This window comes from Bicyclus anynana, chromosome 6 (assembly GCF_947172395.1).
Source record: "Bicyclus anynana chromosome 6, ilBicAnyn1.1, whole genome shotgun sequence".
Taxonomy (NCBI): Eukaryota; Metazoa; Arthropoda; class Insecta; order Lepidoptera; family Nymphalidae; genus Bicyclus; species Bicyclus anynana.
Genome location: NC_069088.1, coordinates 5978348 through 6006088, shown reverse-complemented (window position 1 = coordinate 6006088; position 27741 = coordinate 5978348). Strand labels below are relative to the sequence as shown.

The window sequence follows — 27741 nt, the reverse complement described above, 5'->3', positions numbered from 1 at the left end:
ATTATAATTTAACCGATGATTGATTAAGTATATAGAGTATTACACCGTAAAGGATGTCCCATGTCTTCAATAAAAATTAAATAAAAGAATGAACGCATTCCACAGACAAGAACGTTGCATTTATTTCCAATTTAAAGTTTTTTATTTATTTTTCAAAACAATCAGAGCCTTACCTATAATGATTCAATTTTCGAATAAAACCTGCTCCGTTTTATAGTAGGCTAGTACTCGTAACAGACAAGAATTAAAAAAACAAAATTACTTTAGCCCCTAGAGGCTAATATGCTTGTTTAGCCCCGCTGTGGGGTGGTAATTTGACAGTGTTTTTGAGCAAGAGTAGTGAAAAAGTTTTTTTTTGTTTTTCTCCAATTTTTTTACTGGGATTCAATATGTTTCTGCTTTCAAAGGTAAGTCGTTTATTTAATTACTATATTTTCATTCAATATTAGATAGGTGCCTACCACATACAAAAAATGTTGACCATATATACCTAATAGGTTTTTGAAAATATAATAATTGGAATTTAATCTTCCTTGACAAAATTCATGAAATTTACATTACATAGGTACTTTTAAATATGTAGTTTCTCTATTGAACGATGTCGTTGTTATAAAGTTAATAAAAATACTACACAAGTTGAGAACCTCCTCCTTTTTGAAGTCGGTTGAAAAATAATAAAACACTTTAGAAGATTTTTATTACAGACTTAAAATAACAAGTTTCAAACATAATCAAACTCCAAATTTAATAAAGTAGGTAGGTATAGGTTGTGAGTTCACAAAACTGCTTCCATTAATCTTATCCATAACTCCAGGCCCCTTTGTTTCTTTCCCTTCCGTTTTCTGTGAAACGACTTTAATTAAGATACCATGGGAAATACAGCATCTTTGTGAAATATTACACGCTCGAGTAAATTTGATACTTTTTCTTGTGTATGTTTTACACAAAAACTGGACTTGAAAAATTGTTTTTGCCAAAATTAAATATATTATGGGCATTGGAGTCGTAATATTAGGTATGTAATAGGTTTACCTACAGGTATTCAAAATTTAAGTCACAGTTATATAATTAAATTTGACGAATATTTTTGACTTTATATAATTTTGTCTATTGATATTTTAAGTGAATGATAAAACTAAAATGTAGGTAAACAATAAAACTTCTAAGCACCCCAATAAGCCAAAGAATTAAACATGAAATCGTAAACAGCGTAATGATAACTACGATAAAATCATAAATACTGTTTTAATTCTTTTTGATTGTTTATTCTTCGTGCTCATCGAGATTATTATTTCATTATAAACCAATTTATTAAAGCATAATTTTACAAAATGTATAAAAATACAATATTGTTATATACAATTAAGATGGATCTTGTTTCATAATTATCTACAATAAAGTATGAAACTTTAATGTTGTTACAAAACCGATTTAATATTTACAATATAAATTATGAATATTTACAAAGCATTTATTTAATCTAAGTAAAGGGTACCGAAGGGTAAGCCTTCTCTTTACAGTAATAAGCTAGTAATCCTCAGGTATTTTACAATATTAAGGTTACTATACATTTCCTCTTCAGTATTTTAACACTTAACTAAAAGAACACAGCTTTCAGTTTATAATATGCTCTTTTAAAAATGTTATTTATATCTCAAGGCTTCGATGTATGTATGAGCAATAAAGTTCACTTTCACTGACACACACTCCCGGTTTAGTCCTTTTTTAAACGTTTGTTGCATGGACGATCACTGACTTTGACTTAGTTTTACATTAAATTACTACGAGTATTTATTCATAAACTGGCCTACTTATCCTACATAAGGAAATGGAGGATATGGCGCTGGGAAGTATCCTGGGAAGTTCGCGCTCGGCTGCACCGGTATCGATGACGTCACGTAAGACGTTAACACAGTTGGAACGACTTTAGTTGTGAACAACGTCGTGTACAGTGTCTTGGCACCAAATGTCAATTTAATTATTTGACTATCTGTAGCAACAACTTCTGTATTCAAAACAACTGGTGTCGATGTTACAGTGAATTGTTGTTGTTGCGGGAACAGTGGGTTGATAGGCAAAGCCGGTAAGCTGCTCGTGCCTATTTCATATTCCGTTTTTGTTATAGTTGCTACAGGTCTAGATAGTGTGCTATGAATAGTATTCTTTCCGTCAAATAGTGGAATCACATGTGATTCATAAATGGTTTCGTATTTGAGTACTGGCTTTGATGTTGTGACGACGTTCGGAATTTGTGCAGCTGCCGCAGGATTGAGTAGTCTTAAAAGAGCTAGCTGTTGTGCTTGTTCGGGGCTCAAAGCAGGAGTAGAAGGGTTCGGTGGTTCTGTAACATGGTTGTTTTTGTTTTGTCCGTGAGCTTTCTTCAGTCGCAAGTGATTGTCTCTATATTTATCTATTTCTGTTAAGTCAAAGTTAGATCCTATATTTGCAAGATCTAGATCAGGTGGGAATACCCGACGTGGTGCTCCGTCTTCGTCTTCATTACTGTCTCCAAAATCTAATTCCAAATGTAGTTCAGAACCAGCTTCATCTAAGCGACTGTTAAACTCTTTAAGGGTCTTACTAGGTATAAACTGGAAGAATTCCATCGGAGGTAATGTTTTTGTAGCTGTAACAAGTCTAGTTACTTGATATGTTTGTATAAAAGTCAGACTACTTGTTATATTTGGATCTCTTACGATCGGTAATATATGGGTTTTTAGCATATTCTGTGTTGTACTAAATGTTTCAGTCACTGTTTCTAGAGGAGGAGTTTCGACATCAGAAGAAAGAGTTATTGCTGGTAAAGTTGCTATGCTGGAATCTAAGAGATAGTTATCTTTTCCATAAGGTGAAGCTGTTGCTAATATGTTTTCTGTCAATGGTTCATTTAAAGGAATTTGAGAATTATAAGGTAATTGGGTGGGTTCGATTCGTTTTTCGATCGTAGTTGTTACTGTTATTATGCGTGTGTTTTTTACACGTCCAACCTGCAAAAGAAATAACATAAATTAAGTTATATTTATATAAGTGCACGTAATGGTTTTATATCGAGTACTTGAAAATATATAATTATTATATTTTATACATAGGTAATAAATACCTGGAATGTGTATGGTGACTTAAGTGTTGCTATTTCATAATAAACATCTTGAAAATCAGCTGGCGTGGAAATTTCTACTTTAAGAGTTTCAACTGGTGGTGGTTTTTCTATTGTGTCATCCGTGTCATTATCTACTAGAGTGCCTGGCCCACTTTGGGATCCAGATTGCTCTAAATCATTATCAGATCTTGCTTGAAGTTCGTTAGACGGCGAGTCATCAAACAGTGGGTTTAAGCTTGGTGTCGTTTGTTGTTCGTCTTCACCATTTGATTTGCGGATAGTAACTTTGGGTTTAGGACTTGTTTTATATTGCCAACGTCCAGACCCTGGAGCTCGATTAAGTTTAAATTTGTAAACGCTTGTAGGTGCTGGCGTAACTTGCTCGACTGCTGTTGGTTGTATACGAGACTTGAATCCACGTCTTGATTGACTGTCACCGTTGCTGGAAGGGGTCACTGTGGTTTTGTGACCTGAGTTTCGGTTGCTTTTTCTTCTGTTAGAGTAAGAAGGTGACGATGATTCACTGAAAACAGATACGGTTGCCAGATGAGGTTTGTTTGCTGGACGACCAAAACGTGTACTGAAAATCGAGAATTAATGTGTAAAATTATAAACAATAGCTATATTTATCCTGATTTTCTATACTCAGCAAAAATGACGATGAGATTATAACGCTGCAAATAAATAAAATTAGCAGTAATAAGCAATCATTATACGAGTACATTTTTTTCAATTTCAAATACATAAATGTTTAAATTACTATTAAAAAGCACGCATAAAAAATAACATTATGGATATGAATGGAATTTAGCATACAAGTTCATTTTAGTTTAAACAATACCTCTGAGTACGCTGACTAGGTGAAGAATTTCTGTTTTTGAATTTTTTGCCTTGGCTAGGTGGTTCAGCGCTCTCAGAATTTTCATTAATTTGAGATTTATGACGATTTTTAAAAGCACTTCCTCCGTTTCCTTGCCGCCGTGGCGTTTTACTGTTATTATCTCCATCACTTATAGATGGAGTAGGTTCCAAGTGGTGTCTATGATTTTTCGATATAGCAGGCGCAGCAGTTTTTAAAATTCTATGAGGAGAACTTGGTGATATTTTAGCTTTGTGGCCAGATTGTAATATCTTCGAGTTGCTATTTAGTACTTGGGCGTATTTTCCTGATATGTATGTACCTATAACACTAGTTTCATGAACCGTTGTGAGCCCATCTTTAACAATTGTTCCTCCGAGAGTAGTTACAAGTCCTAAGGGATGGTCATCGTCTTCTGAAGGTGGAGTTGGTGGGTGTCGGTTTTTTAAATTATTCTTTGGTTTCTGTGGGTGTGCTTTTGACGGTCTTAAATTAATTACTCTATATGTTTCTTCTACAAATTCGGATGGTTGTCGTGACAAATAATCGTACTCTGGTTCGGCTATGTTATTAGAAACTAAAATTGCTGGCTCTTCTTCAGCTTGGCTCGATTTTATTTGAACCACACTATTAATTTTAGAATTGACTATTGAAGATGGTACAGGATTTTGTTTTACTTCAACTTTACTGCTTACTATATTTGTTACACTTTTAACTGCTTGATTTTTTTGCTGTTTTTTAGCTTGTGATGACTGTTTGTTCGGTTTTGCAGCTGGTTGCTTAGTGTTATTTTCTACAATTTTAGAGGGCCCAGCAACAACTTCAACTTTAGTTATAATTTGTTTTTGTTCTTTAGGAACTGATTTTGGAATATTGACAACTTTATCGTCTTTTTTTGGAGGAGACGTTACAACAGAAATAGCACTTGATGCCACAACTGGAGCGCCTGCTTTATTGGTTTTGTCCTTGTTTGTAGTTTTACTTGGCTTGATAGCTTCTGGCTTTACATTATTGATAGGCGGTGGTTTAGTCTCAATGATATTTTCTTGAACAGATTTTTCTGTTTGCGGTGGTTCTAAACAAAAAAATGATCAATTAAATTAAGGTTAAGAGAACGATTGAATTTTATCATTAATTCTAAATAAGGCTTAACACCCATGACCCAGGATAACAAGCGTAGACAACGCATTGTATGGCGTGTGTGTGTCCCTAGAGATTGTGCATTACTAAGAGTATGTGGGTATCATAGAGTAGAGTGTTTCATTGAGGTTGGGAGTTCCATCAGCGTTTTACTTCAGTCATTAGTCAAAGAATTAGATACTATGCTATAAATACTACATAAACTGCCTTGTTAGTCTAGTGGTGACTATATTTGGTATCGGATCACGGGGTCATGGGTGCGAGTGTTAGGTCAGGTTAGAAAATACAGGTGCAGTTCCTGAAGTTGGTTGTGCTACACCCTGCCTCGGAGAGCACGTTACGCCGTCGGTTTCGGTCAATGACATTAACATCTGACAGAGGTCGTGAAAGAAATTGAACGTGGTGTATCTAATGCTTTAATGTATATTATATTATTGTATTATTTAATGTAGTGGTAGTGGCAGTTTTCAATGTTTTCATATTGTGTCGTTCGCGTAACCGTAAACGCGAATTTTCAAGGAATCAAAAACAGCGCCATCTAGTGGCACTACTGCACAACTTTCAATTTGCGATAGTCACAGTATGACTACTGCCACTAGGCACACAGTACGTAGATAAAACTTGTTGTTTGTGGTAAAAAACTTAGTAATATGAATGAAACAGATATTGACCAGGTGGTGGTGCAGAATGTGGCGAGAACACCATAACAGTGTTCCCGATCGTAGTCGTGAAGTCGAGAAATCCGTACACGGTCTGAGTGATGAAGTTGTTGCCCTCGCCTGATGCGGTGCTACCTGAAAATGTTATTACATCCAATTAATAACAGAAGCCAGTGATAGCCGTGATAGCCCAGTAGATATGACCTCTGCCTCCGATTTCGGAGGGTGAGGTTTCGAATCCGGTCCGGGGCCACCTCCAACTTTTCAGTTGTGCGCTTTGAAATTAAATATCACGTGTCTCAAACGGTGAAGGAAAACCATCGTGAGTAAACCTGCATACCAGAGAATTTTCATAATTCTCTGCGTGTGCCAATCCGCATTGGGCCAGCGTGGTGCACTATTGTCCTAATCCATTGCATTCTGAGAGGAGACTTGCGCTCAACGGTGTGCCGAATATGCGTTGATAATGATGATAATGATGATTAACAGAATACTTCGCAATGGCTAAATAAAATAATTATTTGTTTTCTTTTCAATTAAAAAAAAATTGAAAAACAAAATAGTTTTTTTCATATCAGACTTATGCAAACAACATTGACTTAAACAGACGTGACACTAAATTGTAAAGAACTGATTAAAATATTTATAATCCCAAGTTGGTCTCCATTTATTTCGTTTCGCTTTCGTTCTCATCTGTAGCTGGTTTTTATGTCAACATCATTAACAACCCATATTCAGCTTACTGCTGAGCTCGAATCTCCTCTCACAATGGGAGGGGTTAGGTCAATAGTCTACCACGCTGGCTCAATGCGGATTGGCAGACTTCACACACGTAGAGAATTAAGAAAATTCTTAGGTCATATCCGCTAGGCTATCACGGCTCTGGGTTTTATGTTACGTGTTAAAAATATACCGAGGAGAAAAAATATACTGTAAACGACCTTTGAGTACGTCATCCACTCTTTTTTCTTAAGCCCATTAAAGAAAACGACGTCACACATCATTAATCCTTGGCGAAAGAACACGCATACATTACAAGTAGCTTTCTTCGTATCTGACCCCGTTTTATACCAAGCCTATGAAGAGCCAGTGGTTCCCAAACTTGATTGGGCTATGACAGAAAAACGCTCAGAAAGTTGGGACCGACCTCTTGGCCGTCTTACAAGGGGGCACAAAATATTGGCAACGCTTAGTCTTAGTGGTCGTAGTGGTGGGAAAAAATAATTCGCCGACGCGAAGTCTCAAGACATGGACCGACTGAGAGTTTGTCACATACAACAATAAATACCTACCTAATTGTTGTAATTTAATAACTTTAGATAAAGTTTGTTTGTAGGCAGCCGTCTGTCAGCTCGAACGGTCGGGTTATCTTATGTTTCAGGGCCCACTCAATTTTCGCTCGTAACCCACTTCTGGGTCGCGATGCATACTTTAGGAACTCCTGTACTCGACCATTTAGAGCCTAATGACATTGAAGTAACACATTTGATGGCTTTTCTTATCTCTAATTGCCTATGAGCTTAAATAAACCGATTGAATTGGGCTGTGACAAGATTTAAGTAAATCTCTTAAAGAAATTCTACCAATATTATGAACGACATTTATATGGTTAAAGTTTTGCTTCTTAGAGAGGATATTTCTGACGCAGTTGGTAGGTAATGCAGTTGTTTTTGATTAGATGTTCTGTAATTATATTGTGTAGCTAACATACGTAGTAGGGTTCATTCCCGGGAGTTTTCGAGCCGAGAATTCCCGGGAAATCTTTGGGCTTTGATCCCGGGAAATGAAGCTCGAGAAAAGTCGAGAATTCGAGAAATCTTATTGGAGTCTATTTATGTATAAACAAAAAAATGTACTTAAAACTTTTTAACAAAGCTTTTATAAAACAAAACAAAAAATAAACAAAAATCTCAATATGAAAGACAATTTCGTTATCGTTAACTTGACTTATATTAGAATTAAATTGAAAAATAAAGTGAAGCTAACTTTAAAGTTTTATAATTGTTTTGATACTTTTATTTGAGAGAAAGTCGCTGAATTTGATGATTAATCACATTATTGAAACCGAATAATTATGAGAAAATGTACGTTAGTGTAAATTTCTCGACAACCCGAGAAGACCCGAGAAATTAGCCTCGAGAATTCTCGAGACCCGAGAAATTGAAAAGCTCGAGAAATCATGAACCCTAATACGTAGGTACCTACCTACTTTGACATATAAGAAATTGAGAATCTATGTAATAAATGTCATCCGGTGTCTAAAGACGACCCTTCGTGGATATCATACAGTATTTAGATGATATTTTCACAGTTGATTCGGTGTTTATTTTAACAGGTTGTTATTATCAACCTATTAAAATAAACATCAAATCAATTGACGAAATGTCATCTACATACTGTATGGTAACCACCAGTAAGCATGGAATGACATTTGTTACGTATAACCTCAATTTCGTATATTATCAATTAGCATACGTCAAAGATAGTGAATCAACCTGCTGGTAGTATCTAGGCTATAACGGGGCTAGTTAATATCGGAAAAGACCTACCATCAAGTGATTAAGCGTCCTGGTATGATACCGCTTAAAAAGCGTCAAAAGGGATGAATATAAACATGTACTCCTTTCCAATTAAGTTAGTATACTACTTACTCAGACTGCATTATCACATAACATCAGATGAGAAAGCAGTCAAGGTTTAACTTGTCATTGAACAAAAAAAGTTAATGAAATACGCAGAAATTAACGTACAGTTAACGTAACGTACCTACACCTACAATGTTAGGTAATTTTTACAGCTTTCCATTAATCTCAGACAAAATTCGTAGGAATCATGATAGATAAAAATATAATAATTCGAATAAACGTATACATAATACACAACTAAGAAGAAGTAGAGCATTAACTGTTCTATTTACTCAAAAGTTAAATTATAGTTTTCGCTAAAATTTGGCACAATGTTAAGCTACCACCGTATTATACAGCTAAGCTTAAGCCTTATCGTGCGTTGCCAAATACAAATTTATGTCGCATTTTCATAGAAAGTGGAACCAAAATTCTGGCGGGGGTCGTGTCGCTATATCCTTGTTACTTCCGGACCATTTGCCATCAAGTGGGCTGAGATAGTCCACCTTAGATACGATCGGGACCGCCTCCCTATTCCAATCTATGTGTTTTCAATTACTTTGCTCTAAACATTTTCATTCGCCCCGTGGTGCTTTGTATGCATCGTTCGTTCGGCATAATGTTTTTGGGCCTAACCAGGATGGCTATTGTTATTTTTGTTGCCACTTTGTGTAGATACTCAGACTATTTGCGGGGAATTAATAAACATTCTTAAACATTGGCGCCTACAAAGATAACGACTTTAACTATAAATCATAGGAAAAAGTTCTTGATAGTAATTATAAATGAAAACAAACTACGATTTTAAGTCATATTCTGTTGTTTCACCTATGTGTTTGTTTCAGCTACAAAATTTCATCAAATTCCAAAAAGTATTTTTTCAGAAATTCATCATCATTCATCTATTTAGGAGTATAATACATTGTTCTTGACAAGATACGTAAATTCGATCGATCGATTCCATCTGTTTGTACCATCAAAAATTACTTATCCTACTAATATTATAAACACGAAAGTTTGTATGTATGTTTGGATGTTTGTTACTGAATCGATTTGATTAAAATCAAAAACGTAGATAGATTAACACATAGTCAACTTTTATTCTGAAAAATCCATGATATTTGCGAGATTTGTAAAAAAAAAAATACTTATGATAGTGTGAATGTTTGTTACTACTGAACTACTACTGAACCGAATTAGCTGCAATTTGGCATTCAGATAGATTACAGCCTGGATTAACACATGCTACTTTTTATCCCGGAAAAAATACATATTTATTTTTCGCAGGTGACACTGTAGGTGGCAATTAGTACAATATATTCTGTAATAAAACATTTTGATAAGCAAACTTACATAGTTGGGCGGATATCGCCAAAAGGATAAATATCCGGTGGTCCATGGCACGTCGTTTAGTTCGTCGGCGGTACAAAACGATCACGCTGAGTAGATGTGGCTGGGCATCTTGTTTATGCCACTAATTATTGGGCACCTGGAACCAATGAGAATAAAAATGTAAATAAAAAAAATGTAGATACCGAAGAATAACTTAAGCGAACTCACTGACCAAATTCAGCGCGAAAAAATTTTTAATCAGTAGAAAGAAGCTAGTATTTAAAAAAATACCCCGACACTCGCGAATTAAATTAGAATTTCGACGAAGAAGTTATTGAAAAACGCCGATCTCTTTGGATTGCCTTATCAGTGTGCCTAGTGGGAGTTTTCAATATTTTCATACTGTTACTATCACGTTGACGTAAACGCACATTTATATGGAATTGAAACAGTTGAACAGTAGTGCCACTAGATGGCGCTGTTTCAATTCCTTAGAAATTCGCGTTCACGTCAACGTGATAGTAACAGTATGAAAATATAGAAAACTCCCACTAGGCACACTGATTTTCATCCTATCTAGAACTATCTCAACCAGGTCAGCTTTTAAATAAAGAAAGCACCGCATCATAATCGGTCAATTAATTAGATTTAAGACGCTACGATACTACCACATCCACGACAAACTCATCACCCTCCTTTTTACGACGGGGGCTAAAAACAAAACACACAACAAATCTGGCAAACGTTCTGTCATATAAATTTAGTCCATTCAAATTTCTAAAGACATGATTAAAAATAGATGTTCGTTAGGAGGGTGCAAAATATTTTACATATTCTCGTACCTACCAAATATATAAAAAAATCATTAAAATCGGTCAAGGAGTTTCCGAGGAATGCGATGATAAACACTATCACATCAGATTTTTAGATTGTATTAAATTCACCTTCTATTCAGTATGGGTTAACTCTGTAATAAACATATTACATAGAAATTACCATATTTATACCACGTAACTTTACGAAGGACATGATTAACTAATTAAATCTTTCTTGGGAATAATTGGCGGGCGAAATTAACTAATCTTATTATTATTTAAGTGTAGGGTTAAATATTTAATAAATAAGTTATATAGTTGGTCAGTTAGACGTAATATTCTTCGGAAAATGCTGATTAAGTAAATGTCTGTTAATCGCTACAAAACATATTAAAACATTGCAGTGATTACCTCTAAACGAAGATTTCTTTTCACTTTTCTCAGATATTACTACTTTTAGACTACTTCTTGGAATTTAATGTTGTATAGCTGGTTTATAGAGATAGGCTATTTAAGAACCATATAATAAATACAAGACAAACTTCCGTTCATGAAAACAATAAAATCAATTTGAAACAAACAAAATAATCGTTGAAAATACGACGGAACATCACGCCGCAGTCTCATTTCCGCGGTCCAATTTATTATGAGATACTCAGTGAGATGGTATTGCCTCCAGAGGTTCCTTGCAATTCCACATTGATCTATGGGTTAGATGATGGATTTATATTTAACTAGATGCAATGAACAGTATGTAACATACATGATATGAAATTAGAACGTTTAAATTTTTTGTAAGCTATAATAAATTTGATAGTAAAGTCAAGTTAAGAATTTTACACGAAGGATACAATGTCCTTGATAAAACTAATCTAAATAATTTCAATCGCCACGCGTCAGTAAGAATTATTGTCGATATTATAAACGAAATCGATCCATAATTACATATTTTGAATAGGAAATAAATAATTAAAAGAAGCAGCGCGGAAAATTGGCGCTTGGCACTAATATTTTGGGCGAGCTTAGATTTCTTTTTTTGTCTCGAGGAATAGAAAATTCAAGTCTGAGTCCATGAGTCCTCTACATTTTTAAAATTTCGCGCCAGTTGAATGTAGTATGTACAATGTACATCTAGATATAGTAACATCTCATTGGCGGAACCAGTGTCCGTGTACATAAATATGTCGAGCAATATTTAGTTTCCAGTATTACGGTTTCACAACAAATTAAAACTTTATTTACATTTACATAAATTCCACGAACCAGTAGAGTAATTAAAATAAGTAGATACATAATATATTGTAATGTTAACTGCTTGCTTATGTTCTACACGAGGACAAAAGTCAAAAACCACTTATTTCGTGAGAGAGATTCCTGTCATTGGTCATGAGGTCTCATATAAATAAAATATTTCTCTTGTTCTAGTTCCACATATATTGTCTACTTTTGGAAGTCTATTTGGCTTTGAATGTAGTGTTAAAGAGTGTGTGATTGCTACTTCACACAAACGCCATCAGAGGGCCTAGTGGCAGTTTGATTCTGTTACTGTCACGTAACGTAAACGCGAATTTCTAAGGAATTGAAACAGCGCCATCTAGTAGCACTACTGTACAACTGTTTCAATTCCATATAAATTTGCGTTTACGTCTACGTGATAGTAACAGTATGAAAATATTGAAAACTCCCACTAGGCACACAGTTATTCAGTTACCACAATACAATAAGTGCATCGGAATTCCGGAAATTATCGACTTTACCATTATCAACTGCGGAAATAGCTACTTTCTGAACTACAAACCATTCAACAAACCCTTCCAGCGGTTGATGATAAAAATGGTTGAAAAATATCACAAAAACATTTGGTTTATTTTGTAAAATTTGTAGCCATATTCCTACATATTTCTTCAGTTTAATACTTTCTGCTAATAAACAACAGGTTTCCCGCGGGTTTGCTCGTATTCATGTAGATTTTGTCAATCGTTTTTATTTCTTAGTAATCCTTCGGCACTTTTTGTACCCCTGATAGTTTTGATGTGATTTTTACAAATACAATATTCGTATTTATAAAAGGAAAATTTCGTATTACAAAATATACTAAAGGGTTATAATATATAATTCAAAGTCCTGCTTGCCTTTAAATCTGGGGATAGTAAGAGTAATTATCCTGTTGTCATGTTAAATAGATTTTGATTTATAGACAAAAGTGACCTCAAATTTTCGTGTAAAGATACCTTGTCGCTTTGTCAGCCGTTCTCTCTAATTTGGCTGACGCTCTTACGCGCGTTTCAATAAAGAGAACTAAATAAGTGTAAAAGCTTCTTAGAAATTATTGCGATGTTGTCTTTTAGCAGAGGGTCAATGTAAAATGACTAAATATGTATTTTAGCTTACACTCATCCACTATCGGTTGAAACCTGGCGTTTCTTGATCAATAAGTTGACTTGAAACTTTTAATAAACTATCAAAATTATGTTAAACTTGAAGGTGCACGCCCCGGACCGAATTCGAACCTACGCCCTCCGAATCAAAGGTAGAGTTCATACCCATTGGGCTATTACGTTTTTCTAGTTATGTGCATTTTAAGAAATAAAATATCACATTTTTCAAACAGTGTAGAAAAACAGCGTGAGAATTTTCTTAATTCTCTATGTGTGTGAAGTCTGCCAATCCGCATTTGGTCAGCGTGGTGGACAAAGGCCTAACCCCTCTCATTCTGAGAGGAGACTCGTGCTCAGCAGTGAGCCGAATATGGGCTGTTAATGATGATGATGATGATGATGAATTATGTTAAACGTTTGATGATGATGGTGAAAACGTTTTTAATTAGAAATGTAGAAATGTATGCAATTGAAATAATTAATCAATTTCGTTAATGTGTCTGTTTATTAACTGGTAAATTAATATTGCAGCACGTATTACATTTTAATTAATTAAATTAATATTTTATTACAGTTTAATTAATTTGGAGTAATGGTGTAAATGTAGAAAGGCTAATTGGTTTGCAAGACCGCAAATTGTTTACTATGGAAATCAGTTAAACCCCTAACAAGCTACCTAAATAAACAAAATTGTTTGCAGTAATGTATTGTATTAACATTTCAATCGGACCATGACAATGGAAAATATTTTACAAATTATGTTATATGTAGTACTTATTCGTTTGTTTTCGACAAAGGCAACTGGACAGAGAATCTCTATTAGTGTAGTTTTTTATTCACTATAGGGCCAGTGTCACTCCTTATAGGAGAGAGGTTATGGAGCTTAGACCTACCACTCTGCTCCAGTGCTGGCTGATGGGTTTAGGGTGATGATGTCATATTCATTAACGACTACTATCAGATGTCAATGATAATGGCCAGGACCGACGGCTTAACGTAACTTCAGGCTGATTTAACTAAATTTTGACGACCTCCGTGGCGCAGTGGTATGCGCGGTGGATTTACAAAATGGAGGTCCTGGGTTCAATCCCCGGCTGGGCAGATTGAGATTTTCTTAATTTGTTCAGGTCTGGCTGGTGGGAGGCTTCGGCCGTGGCTAGTTACTACCCTACGGGCAAAGACGTACCGCCAAGCGATTTAGCGTTCCGGTACGATGCCGTGTAGAAACCGAAAGGGGTGTGGATTTTCATCCTCCTCCTAACAAGTTAGCCCGCTTCCATCTTAGACTGCATCATCACTTACCATCAGGTGAGATTGTAGTCAAGGGCTAACTTGTAAAAGAATAAAAAAAATGAAAAAAAAAAAACCAAAAAACTTTCTTAGAAGAATTGTTTCTGATCTTTATAATGCATGCAAAACATTGTTTTCTCTCATAAAGTAATGTCTAGTAGCTTGTCCATATTGGTTGGCTTTAGAACTTTATTCATTACTTTCTACAATTATTCAATGAAAACGATTTTTTTTTCCTGTCGTAAAGAACCTATTTAGTACTTCATGAGATTACGATCTAGCCAACTTAGACTAATTTAACTTTAATCTAAACTTATAATGTATTATTATTATACATATAATGTCCATTAACTTAATCTTAGTCTTTCACTAACTAATATTTTAGGTCTCTTTGTTCTCATCGTCCATGTAGCACTTAACACTACACTATCACTAGTCACTAAACACTAACTCAAATGGTTTGGCCCGTTTAAGTCTTCTCACTGTATTCGTAACGTCGAGTAGCTGGATTGCCTCGATGTTTACGTAATGAAAACTATTATGACTTTTTTCCTTAAAAGTAGAGATTGGAAAAATCCAATAGCTTAAGGTGCTTTAAATCTTATAGTATATTCGTAATTTACGATCAACCAAAAGATTGCGGTTGGTAATTCACGATTGGCATCCTTTGTGGCATTTGAATTCACGAGCGAAGGGCTAACCTTAGAGGATTTATACTGCTAAAATATTGTCGTGCATGATGAAGTAGCACAAAATAACTGTATCGTTAAAACTTTAAAGGTCTAAAATTGTATGGAGCCCAGGTCCAGTCATTGTACCCTGAGGGAAATAAAAGAAGATATTATTTTTAACTATTTTTGATTATACAAATCTACGAATTTACTTGAATTCTTTCGAAATAATATTCATTATCTCTCAAGAAACAACATTAATAGGGGTATTAATGGCGGATAAATGACGTTTTCAATGCATTAATCGATTTGACGTTTGCTGTCAACTGTCATGTCATAGTTGCTCTATGGGCGCCATCTTGATATAACTCAAAAACTTGGGTTTTTATTTTATTTGTTTCTTTTTATTTAGTTAGATTTATTCACTTTAATAAATTTTAATAAATTCCTTGTATTTTATAAATTTTAATGATACGGGGTACAAGAGTAAACCTGATATGGTCCATCTCATTTATAGCAATGTGTCTATCAATCAGTATTAACTTTGGAAGTTGTCGTCAAGTTGTATTATATTATACGTTACCTTATAACTATGTACTTCAAAATATTTTCTTCATTAGCTCAAGTTTTGTCCTTAAAATTAAAATAATTAACGCTATTCGTCGTACAGATATTTCAAGGTTCAATAAACTAACTAGAAGCTTACTAAATATACCGTGTAGCGAATCATTTGGAGCAGTAGTGACTTTTTATTCAAGTACGACAACAAAGCTAAAGTCTGCTGTAAGGTTTTTGGCAGGATTGCGGTTGTGCGTTCCAGCGATATCACAGTCCAGTCTATAGCTCAATATTAGTAAATATATTTTTTTATTAACTGACAAAATTAATTGAAAATTTTTATTATGGCAACTGCTTGCAACTCACACCCTGACAGATTGTCAGTGATCTTTGCATAGTAGCGTTCGTTTAGGGTGTTTATAAGCAATTTAAAGATTTTTTTGTTTAATGCCTCTCTGTCTACGATTTCATGTTTCTTTTTAACTTTTGTCTTATTGACATTTGACAATAATACATGACATTGACAGCTTACACCGGAAATGAAGTCAATTCCAGGTGTTATTAATTGGCTGTTTTAAACACTTTTACTGTATTTCAATCATTTTCTCAACAGTATTTGTATCTTTTATCCGTAAAAATACTATCGGCCTGCTTAAAAATTATAAATAATAAAGGCCCATTTTGGGACATGTCCTTTAGGCATTTTTATTATTTTTTATTTAAATATTTCTACACTCGAAGCCAAAATAAAATTATTACTTGTGCTGAGAGTTAGGTGAAAATAAAAACTAATGAGATTTTTGGGGATTTGTCACTTGTCTATTGGGTCCGTCAACTAATTTTCATACAGGGCCCCTCCAAGGCACGCTACGCCACTGCTATAGACGTTGTGCCTAGACTAGAGATGTGGGGAGGCTATGGCGTATTTGAATACCACGGCGGCCATGTCAGTGCATCGGAGGCATCCGAGCCAAATTCCCGTGCAATGCAATGCACTGGGCCAGACAAGACTGCATAGCTAGGAGTATTGAAAGTAATTGAATGTTCCGATTGCAGCCGAGCTTATGGGAGCACAATCTATGGGCGTAATATGGTGTGTGCGATTTAGAGTTGTGCCTTTGCGTGAGTTAGATTGAGTGAGTTTGACTACCTCACCGTGTACGTAGTCTAAATTAGTAGCGTATCTTGGGAGGGTTCAGTTTCTTTAAATAATATCCTAGTATCTTATAAAGGAACGCTGAAACGCTGAAATATTTGTGGGATTAATATAGCATTGTACTAAGCATTATGGTTTAAGAGCCTGAGATTATCGGACTTTCTATAAAAGCTGGAAGTATACTTCTACCATTTATACTTTTAAGTACGATATACAACTGCAGACGTCAGGCACAGTTGCCTTTGGATGTTAGCTTAATCGTCCAAATATGATATATATTTTTTTATTTTATTTTGTATAAGCGCTTGGTTGCAATCACGCCTGATGGTAAGCGATGATGCAGCCTGTGGTGGAACGCGTTTGCCTAGAAGATGCCTATTCAGTCTTGACTTGAAGATACCTATATTGTAGGCGGTGGGGAAAACTAAAGCTGGGAGAGCATTCCATATCTCTGCAGAGCGTATAAGGAAAGAGGAACTAAACCGCTTAGTAGGCGTCCGAGGAATTTCGGCGACGCCGACGTAGCGTTGCAGGTCTCTGCGATGCCTAGCAGTCCTGTGGTATAACGGCGAAGGTGGTACAAGATCGAACAGTTCCTGAGCGCACTCCTCAAAAAAATATCTTGTAGAACACCGATAGACAGGCAACCTAATTATCATCATCCTGTGACAGGCTTTAACCGAAGTTTGGCGGTCAATTTGTGAAAAGCTCTCCTACTTTAGCTGCTTCTTTTAGCTGCTGATAGCCTAGCCACTCTCTTAAAGTCAAAGTCAAAATTAATTTATTTCAATTATTAGTTTACAGGCACTTTTCAAATGTCAGGTAATGTAACTAAATTACGGTGGTCATTAAAGTCTTACATCGTCCAACCATAATACTTATTTATAAGAATCCATGTTCTCAGTTAGAGCCGTGAAAGCCCAGTGGATATGACCTTTACCTCCGATTCCGAGGGCGTAGGTTCGAATCCGGGGCGTAGGTTGGAATGGTGTCTCACATTCAAATTTTCTTAGAACATGGGTTCACAAAGTCAGCATCTACAAAATAACGAAGAAGATCTGGCTTTCATCTTCCATTAAAGCCGTTTTGCTCTATTATAGAATACCGATAAAGCGAGCACACCCACACTCGCACGTCTACCTAATAAAGCAATTCCGTTGATGCGAAATGACGTCTGCCTTAATCACGAAAGCGGCTATACGTTGGTAATTCAATGACTTGACGGCCGAGTCAGTACGTCAGAGGCTTCCAAGCCGAATTCCCGTGTAAATTGGCATGCATTGTACTTGCGCACTCAGTCTGCATAGCTATTGAAAGCGTTTGAATGGGCGGTATGTTCATATGGCGCAGTTACTGTATTGCTTGATGATAATGCTGCTCGTTTTATTTTACTGTTCCGCATTTATGGAAGCGTAGATATATATATTTTTTTTATTACAAAATATTTTATTAGTTATCATCATCATCGTATCAGCCGATGGACGTCCACTGCAGGACATATGCCTTTTGTAGGGACTTCCAAACGACTCGCTAGATGTCGTCAGTCTACCTGGTAGGGGGTCGACCAGCACTGCGTTTTCTAGTGCGGGGTCGCCATTCCAGCACTTTGGGACCCCAACGTCCATCGGCTCTTCGAACTATGTGCCCCGCCCATTGCCACTTAGCTTCGCAACTCTTTGAGCTACGTCGGTAACTTTGGTTCTTCTGCGGATCTCCTCATTTCTGATTCGTTCACGCAGATATACTCTTAACATAGCTCGTTCTATCGCCCGCTGTGTGACTCTGAGCCTTCTTATGAGGCCCATAGTTAGCGACCAAGTCTCGGAAAAATTTATTACTTATACAAGGACTCCAATAAATCACTTCAATGTAGACTAAACATTTAATAAAATTGAATCTATGTCTATTTTATATTGAAAATGTATTTTCACTATAGCATAGAAATGGAAATCATATGTTTGATGAGCAATCTTAATCAAAGTGGGCGGCCATTTTGTGGTTACATTCAAATAGCGAAATGTATAGATTTGAACGAACTGCCAAAATATATACACGGGCCTATACACTGCCAGTGAATGATTTTTGAGGGTTTTTCGTTAATGAAAATACAGTTGAAATTATTCCAAACACCAATATAGTTTTTTTTTATTTTTACAAGTTAACCCTGACTACAATCTCACCTGATGGCAAGTGATGATGCAGTCTAAGATCGAAGCGGGCTAACTTGTTAGGAAGAGGATGGAACCAATGCGGATTGGTTTCACATACGTAGAAAATTCTCAGGTATGCAGGTTTCTTCACCGTTTGAAACAAGGTATGGAGGTGCATGCCCCAGACCGGATACGAACCTACGCCCTCTGGAATCGGAGGCAGAGGTCATATCCACTTAGGTATCACGGCAAGAGGTAAATACTACCAACAGAAAATTCATTAGCTACCGTCGATCAAGAAAGTACTATTACCAAGGGATAGAATATTAGTTTCTAGGCGGACATGCGCATAACATTGAGTAACAACATCACAAACTGAAGCGAAGCCGCGGGCAGTGGCTGCTAAACTTATAAAGCTTGTTGTGTGTGTGTAGGATATATCAAAGTCATGTTACGTGATGTGTGTGTACGTAGGGTTGCGCATGAATGGGTCTGGGGACTGGGTAGTGTTTGCGCGCGAGATGGGTGCGGTGATGGAGCCGATGTTTGTGGCGGCTCTTCCTGCCTCCGACCATTCATTCGGCTGATGCATACTTTATCCGGTTATTTTGTACGGTCAGCAAGAAAAAAATCAAGAAAAATATTAAACATAGAAATAGAGCGGGCCCTAATGTGGGACGCTACATGCGTCGACACATTTGTACCGTGTCATATCAGGGAGACAGAATCAAGACCGGGAGCCGCAGCAGAAAAAGCTGAAACCGGTAAGTGGCTCAAGTATGCCTCTCTGACAGAGTTACATATTTGTACCTTTTGCCGTGGAGACCCTTGGGCCATGGAGCCGCAGTGCCAAAAAATTTTAGTTTGTTGTCTATTGGTGAAAGCCCATTAGTTTGCTCCGATAATGATTATATTTAATATATGAATATTTTTAGTTTTTAACCTGTTTGTTTGGGTATAAAATAAACTTCTGCTTCTTCTACTTTTACTTTGAGGAAGTTAATATAAAGAGACTGAATACTTTAGCTGCTCAGACTTGCAACTTAGTGGTTTTATCCCGTAACCCGTGCTTTAAAGAATACGTATATCATTTAGTTTCGGCCATCTCTTGCTTTTTTGATGTTACCAAATGTTACGTAGATATTATACTAATGATGATACAGATGGTAGAAAATGGCTAATGGATGCTTGTACTATACCTAGTAAGGTAGTGAAAGAAGTGTTTTATTTTACTAGCGTCCCAGAAAACACTGTCCCAAAATTGCACACGTACTAAGGCATAGGCACCTCAGCAATGCTGATTGCATTCGAAAAAGGGTTATTCGTAACAAATAAGTCTATAGTCATATTTTACTCTCTTACACATGCTAACAGAACTGTACTTATTTGTAATATTTTTTCTGCGAACTATACAATCCCTATCTGACCAGCTAGGTGGCTGGTGCATCCCTCTATTCAAACAAAATTTAATGAGGCATACGCCTATACAGGAGCGAAGCCTTTAGAGATCGTGCGGCATTGTGTCCACATACAAGTACGCCTCAAACACGCAAGAGGGTACAGTACCCAAAAATATTTTTTTATACCTACCTTCAGTACCTTGTACTGAAGTGTACTTACCGTATATTTTTTATAGTATACATAATCTTAATATATAAATGCGAAAGGTATCACGAAATCTTGACCGCTTGACGTACAAACATGAAATTTGGCAGGGAGGTAGTCTATACTTAGTAAGTATCCGTTAAGAGTCATATTAAATATAGAGCCAGATTAAAGAGGTCACACACCTAGAGAATTAAGAATTAAGGGCACACGAAGTCGAGTACGTCCGCTAGTATTGGTGGTGAATTTACTAGACGGAGGTCCAGGTTCGATGTCCGGCTGGACCGATTGATGTTTTCTTAATTGGTCCAGGTCTGGCTGGTTGGAGGCTTCGGCCGTGGCTATTTACCACTCTACCAGCAAAGACGTACCGCCAAGTGATTTGACATTGACATGACATTCCGGTACTGATGTGTAGAAACCAAAAGGGGTGTGGATTTTCATCCTCCTCTTACTTAATTAGCCCGTTTCCATCTTAGATTGTATTATCACTTACTATCAGGTTAGATTGTAGTCAAGGGCTAACTTGAAAATAATAAAAAAACCGTGTGTGGATAGGAGTGGATGACATTGGCCTTTGATTTGGAGGACGTAGGTTTGAATCCAGTTCGCAGCACGCACCTCTATCTTTTCAGTTATGTGCATTTTAAGAAATTAATTATCAAGTGTCTCAAACGGTGAAGGTAAAACATCGTGAGGAAACCTGCATCCCGAAAATTTTCTTAATTCTCTAGGTGTGTGAAGTCAAATCCGCATTGGTCCAGTATGGTGAACTATGGCTTAACCCCTCTCTAATTCTGAGAGGAGTCTCGTTCTCAACGGTAAGCCGAACATGAATTGTTAATAATGATAATATTGGATATAGAAGTAAGGATTCATTTCATTCACTATCAACCGATGGACGTCGTTGCTGGGCATAGGCCTCTTGCATGGACCTCCAAAAACCAACGATCTTGAGCCACCAGCATCCAGCGGCTTCCTGCAATCTGCTTGATGTCCTCGGTCCACCTAGGACAACCAACAGTGCGTTTTCCGGTGTAAGGATAATAATCAACAATTTGGTATTATTGCAACACGTTGTTGCAAAGGAATCTAAATAGAAGTTCGCTTAGAAAACATTTATGGAGTTTCTTTATAAAATACGCGACATAATATATAGGTAATAACATATACCACATGTGCCTATAATTTATGTCCTCATCATATATAATACTCAAAATTACGCTTATCGGGTTATAGGAAAAGCAACATTTTCACGGATTCCTATCATATAATAGCGCCTTAAGCAGGATTTACCGGAATGTTTTATGAGATCCTATTCAATTCGGGAAGCGTAAGCTTCTTTGCAGATTTTTCAGGCATCTTATAGAGGCTTTAATCCCAGCCTCGACGCGAACGAAGCGGATGTGGTAGAATATGGTCTTTGCTTTGCTGGGATTTGTGATAATGATAAATATAATTACTACTAGAGTTGCGTTGCACAGAATGAAAAACGGAACTGTTGGTGCTCATTGTCGTCTGTCTGTCTGTCGATACGAAACGGGTAAGATATCGGGTTAGTAATCCTATGTAAATATAAAAAATCAAAATTGTAAGTATCGTTATTCATGAACAAAGACTTCACCATCACGTCATCGAGGTAATCCAGCTAATCGACGTTACGAATACAGTGAGAAGACTTAAACGGACCAAACCATTTGAGTTAGTGTTTAGTGACTAGTGATAGTGTAGACTGTAGTGTTAAGTGCTATATGGAAAATCACGTGAACAAAGTGACCTAAAGACGTAATAATTAGTGAAAGACTAAGATTAAGTTATTGGACATATCTTGTTATATGATAATAATATATTATAAGTTTAGGTTAAAGATAAATTACTAATTAGTCACATAAGTAGGCTACATCGTAATATAATAGAGAAAAAAAAATTTTATATGCAGTCAAAAATTAAAAATTTTGAAAACAAAGGTGATGAAATTATTAATTACACTCTCGATCGAGTCATCAATATTCTCTTTCAGTGCGCTTTCATTTGAGACCCCACTCGAGTATATTTGCAAATATTCGGTTATTCTTCCCCACAACTTTTAAACGGCTCAACCGATTTTCATCAAACATTTCACAAAACACTCGTCCTAAAGTCAACTTTCATCCAAAAGAAACTAAATTAAAATCGCTTCATCCGTTCGGGAGCCATGGTGCCACAGACAGACTGACAGATAGACACGTCGAATATTTTTTATTCGAACACATCAAAATCTGTATACTATTTCCCGTTTATGTAGAATAATAGAACTGCTTGTTCTTAATAAATGTTTGAAATTATACGGCGATCAACACCTTACAAGGGTTATAAGACTATTAGCATACTTTTGAGGTAATGTGATTACTTAAAGTGCATTATCAATAAACTAATGCAATTGAATTATCTATAGTGTGACCATCAGTGCGATAATCTCTTTGAAACACTTGTCACCATGCGACAAATGCAGCATTGCTCTCAACTACGGCTGCAGTCTGCACGTCTAAGAGCGTTGGCCTTGCAACAATACTACCTATCATGTACCTAATATGGTACAAGGAAAGGATGCATAAACATCCTTATAAGCGTGTACTATTACGTGTAAAAAATACCTTAAATGAAAATTTTCCAAAGACGGATTTTCTGCTGATAATGAAACTTTCAACTTTTACCGATTATTGCAGACGAAGCGGGATGACTGTGACCATAATTCACAAGTCACAAATAGCGTTGGCATCTACGCCTGACAAATAAATCTGATCTTCGCCAAAATACGAACATATGCGGAATATAAGTTTTGTATGCCAAATAACCTTTCAACTATAAGCCTTACTAAGCACCAAGGTAGGTAAACATCCCAGTACACCAACAGAGAATCATAGAGAAACATTAATTCAAACAGATAACATTTAGAAACCCATTTGATTAAGCTGATGTTCTAATCACTTTTGTATAGTTTTGTACCTTTCTTTCTTTTAAAAATAACCTTTTTAACTCTTTAGTTTGACGTGTCTGTCTGTCTGTCAGTCTGTCTGTGGCACCATAGCTCCCGAACGGATAAATCAAATTCAATTTAATCTTTTTTTTTGTATACTTAATGGTGACTCATTTGCGAGTGTTCTCAGACTTGTTCGATGAAAATCGGTTGAGTCGTTTAAAAGTTATGGGGGGTTAAAGTGGGGACGAATAACCGAATGTCTATAACCTTTAAAAAATCAGTAATAAAAATATAAATACGAAATTTAATTATCGCTTAAATATTTAATTCAAATATTAGACTAGCCTAGGACTAAGACGTCTGTGACTTTTTCCGCGAGGATTTCCTCACGAGGGTGTAAACGTTTTTTACGTGACCATTTCTTTTATAGTTATTAAATAGTTTATATAGTAAGTATTTATATAAACTATTTAATAACTTATAATATGGTTAAATATACCATCGCAAACATTTTTGTGGATCTAGAAAACAAGAATCTCACCATGTAGAGTAGACTAGGGCGGCGTTAGGCAGCGTTTTTAATTTGGCTTGACTTATTGGCACTTCATTATTGTAATAATTATTTAAATACGTTTATTTTTTTAATTTATGGCAAACAAATATACAGATAGGCGCGATTGAGGACTTTCTTTTAAAATATACAATATACATATCTGATAGTACTTATAAAAAAAACATAGATTAGAATTGAGAAGATTGAATTGCAGCCATTATAATAAGTAAGACTACTAGTAGGTACTCGTGTAAAATATTGAATCATCGAAGTTGGTAGGTAACTATCGTATTTTTCGTTCAATTCAAGGTGTTCACAATGGTTCTGGCTGCAACCCAGACACGTTTTGCATTTTATTCAAAACGTTGACGTGGAGGATAAAGTTTTATTATTTTACTAGTCTGACGTGATCTGAATGCACACTAAACATTTTTATAGTAGTTACCTACGAGTACCGTAGCCGTGACAGACCAGTGGGTGAGGGTTCGATTCCGGTTCGGGGAATGCACCTCCAACTTTTCAGTTGTGTGATTTTCTTTTACTTGTATGAAATATTTAGTAAAAATTCTCAGTCCGGAATGTAGAAGTTGATTTAAGAGCATGTTAAGCTGTCAGTCAGTCAGTCAGTCAGTGCCGTGATAGCCCATTGGATATGACCTGTGCCTCCGATTCCGGAGGATGTGGGTTCGAATTCGGTCCGGAGCATGCACCTCCAACTTTTTACTCATGTGCATTTTACGAAATTAAAAAACAGGTGTCTCAAACGGTGAAGGAAAAACATGTTGAGGAAACCTGCATACCAGAGAATTTTCTTAATTTTCTGCGTGTGTGAAGTCTGCCAATTGGGCTAGTGTGGTGGATTATTGGCCTAACCCCTCTCATTCTGAGAGGAGACTCGAGCTCAGCAGTAAGAAAAATATGGGTTGATATTGATGATGATGAATGTAATATAAAATAGTGTATTAAATGAAGTAAAAAATATTGATTGATTGAAAGCAAAATGACCAACAATAGCTAGTGTTCAATGAATTAAAGATACCGCTATTGCCGTTCAAATGGCAAATAAATTTCATGTTCATATTTTTAATTGACTTAATATACCTTCTGGAAAGGATCACGAATTGAACCTTTTGTATTTGGTATTTGTGTTAGACTGCCTTATTATAATGGTTATAAAATATATTTGAACCTTGGGCGTAGGATACATTTTCTATTTCATTTTTATAGGCTGTTTTTCGTAATTTAGTTAATTGTTTATATAGTAGCTATATGCTCCGTGATTTTTTAAAACATACATAACATACATAAACGTTTTATTTATTTTTGGTATAATGATCAATAAAATACATTGGTAATATAAAAAAAAATTGTTGTCTAACAAAGCTTATAAAACTTCTTCAAGAGTGATTTAAGTAGAATTGTTCATTTCGCAAGCTTGCGGGGCGATCGGATTAACATCGCATGACTTATGGGCGTAAAGCATGAAGGGCGTAACACTGTAGAGTTACCACAAAATAAAAAGTACCCATTTAAGCCAGTTTGAGAGGAGAATAGAAACAGGCTGTATGGTCGTGACCATACATACATACATTGGTAATATAAAAAAAAACATTGTTGTCTAACAAAGCTTATAAAACTTCTTCAAGAGTGATTTAAGTAGAATTGTTCATTTCGCAAGCTTGCGAGGCGATCGGATCAACATCGCATGACTTATGGGCGTAAAGCATGAAGGGCGTAACACTGTAGAGTTACCACAAAATAAAAAGTACCCATTTAAGCCAGTTTGAAAAGATAATAGAAACAGGCTGTATGGTCCACGACCTTTGCCTGTTTATGAGGAAAAATTTGAAACAAAAAGGATGTTAAATTAGATTAGGTACGACAAGTTTATGTAATTGTCATTGGGTTATAAAAAGTATAAGTAAAGCTGTGCAGTAAAGAAAAACAAATTAAATCAATACTATTGAACAGACTGCATGATCTAATATTAAATAACAACTATTTTTCTAATTCGACCATTTTACAGGTCATTCAGGTTTCCGCGGAAAATATTCAGGTATTGACGTATTGTATCAAAAGGTATACCTAAGTATTGCACTGAATATGCCGAGAGGTATATCTACGGGTATCTACGAGTATCTACGAGTAGGTCTTTATTGCTACAGATAGTTACTGTTTGTAACACAAATAATTATTTTTTATTTATTTACAAACTTACAGGTACATAACATAACAGGTTATCCCCAATTCACGAGTGTAGCCATATACAATTAACAAGTACCTAACAAAAAATCAAAAACTTATTTTACATAGGTACTATAACAAATAGCCCACTGGGCGGCCTTTGTGAATTCACTCAAATTACAATTAAATAAATCTATGTTGTTAGCGACCACAGAACAGAGATCGCTAAAAGCTAACGCTTTAGCGACGATATGAATGAATGCGTTTTAGTTATTTTTTTGTATTTATGGAAGCCCTAATATCTGGTAACCCTACACATAGCACTGTACTGTCAAGATATGCACAATAGATCTGCCGAATGCGATGCCAAACGCGCACCCACATTTGGAATTCCATGAAGATGATAACTTACAATGCTGCCTACAAGTTATGCGTCGCTAAATGTCGACTGTCGCATTATTTTGCTATACACCGACGAGACATAGTAGATTATCCAACAGATTATATTATAATGTCATTTTATTTATCGATAGTTTAACGTTTTATAACATTATAAACTTGAGTAACTGATTAATGTTCGAACAAGATAAAGTACAAATGTTAGAATATAGAAATTTACACTACTAATTTTTAATACTTACATAATGTTAATTTTCACTGTCATGAAACTTGACGTTTTAAAAGTTATTGTAAACTTAATTGAAATAAATTCTGAGTTTGAGCTTTGATTAATTAACTAAGTCGATGTACGCTGTTCTGTTTGTTTTTGTTGACATCTTCAAACTGCAAATGATGAATTACGTGATTGAGGTGTCAGGTTAAAATAAGTCAGTTAATTTACTAAACTACCTTTTAATACCATATTATCATTTTGAGCGTATTTTAAAGGTCCATTTCAGGGCCAAGCTCCTTATAGGAGAGGGGCTATAGAGCTTATCACACTGCCCCAATCTGGGTTGGAGAGTTGTAGGGCTTATGATGATAACTCATTTACTATCACTATCAGATATTATTGATAATGAACGGATTGATAATGAACGACGTCTTCACATCTCAGACCACAGGACCTGCCTCGCTAAACGTTACCCCTTTGTCATAATATATGATCACGATCTAACGTGTTTATACAAACTGCGTCTATAGAATTGATGTTACATTGTGTTGTCAAAAGTACATGCGTGTGTATTACGATTTAAATTTATAACTGTGTATAGTGTAAGGACACAGGATATATTTATTGGTGTTAATTATTATTTTCGACGTGTGAGTTTACCTGGTCCCCCTCAAAAAACGACAGACAATTTTGTAGGTGACTTTGAGTACGATTCAAGTCCAAAGGTCTGAGCTTAACATGTCCGAGGCAGGGTGGTATGTATACAACCAATTTCCACACTGACGTACTGAATTTTTTTACTGAAAACTTGTTAGAAGAAAGAAACGCTCATTATTTCACAGCTCGACCCAGGACTCGAACCCAAGACCTCGTGATCCGAAGCCGAAGACTAACCAGTAACCAACGATGAAGTTACTACCATATAACCATGATTAACGAAGTCACTGAGAAACCATTTTATAAAGAAACTCTTTTTCATGGTGGTAGGGTTGCATTAATTTTTATGGAATTACCCTGTTGGGTGACTGTGTTACTTATATTCGATTTTTTATCCGGACTACAGCATGAAATTTATTCAAACGATATTTCACGGGC

General features: G+C 35.9%; 1 protein-coding gene across 5 annotated transcripts in view; it reads right to left on the bottom strand.

The window, feature by feature from the left end:
• Positions 1-680: 680 nt before the first annotated feature.
• LOC112046018 (uncharacterized) overlaps positions 681-27741 on the bottom strand; it is a 206347-nt gene continuing 179286 nt past the window's right edge. For 4 of the 5 annotated variants that reach the window (XM_052882270.1, XM_052882269.1, XM_052882272.1 and 1 more), the window contains 5 exons: positions 9736-9871; positions 5771-5893; positions 3942-5034; positions 3101-3680; positions 681-2987 (listed from right to left, as the gene is read on the bottom strand). In XM_052882270.1, the coding sequence (XP_052738230.1) occupies positions 1812-2987; positions 3101-3680; positions 3942-5034; positions 5771-5893; positions 9736-9781 (3018 nt within the window). In that variant the 5' untranslated portion in view covers positions 9782-9871 and the 3' untranslated portion in view covers positions 681-1811. The remainder of the gene's footprint in view (positions 2988-3100; positions 3681-3941; positions 5035-5770; positions 5894-9735; positions 9872-27741) is intronic. The other variant, XM_052882273.1, reaches the window with a different exon arrangement.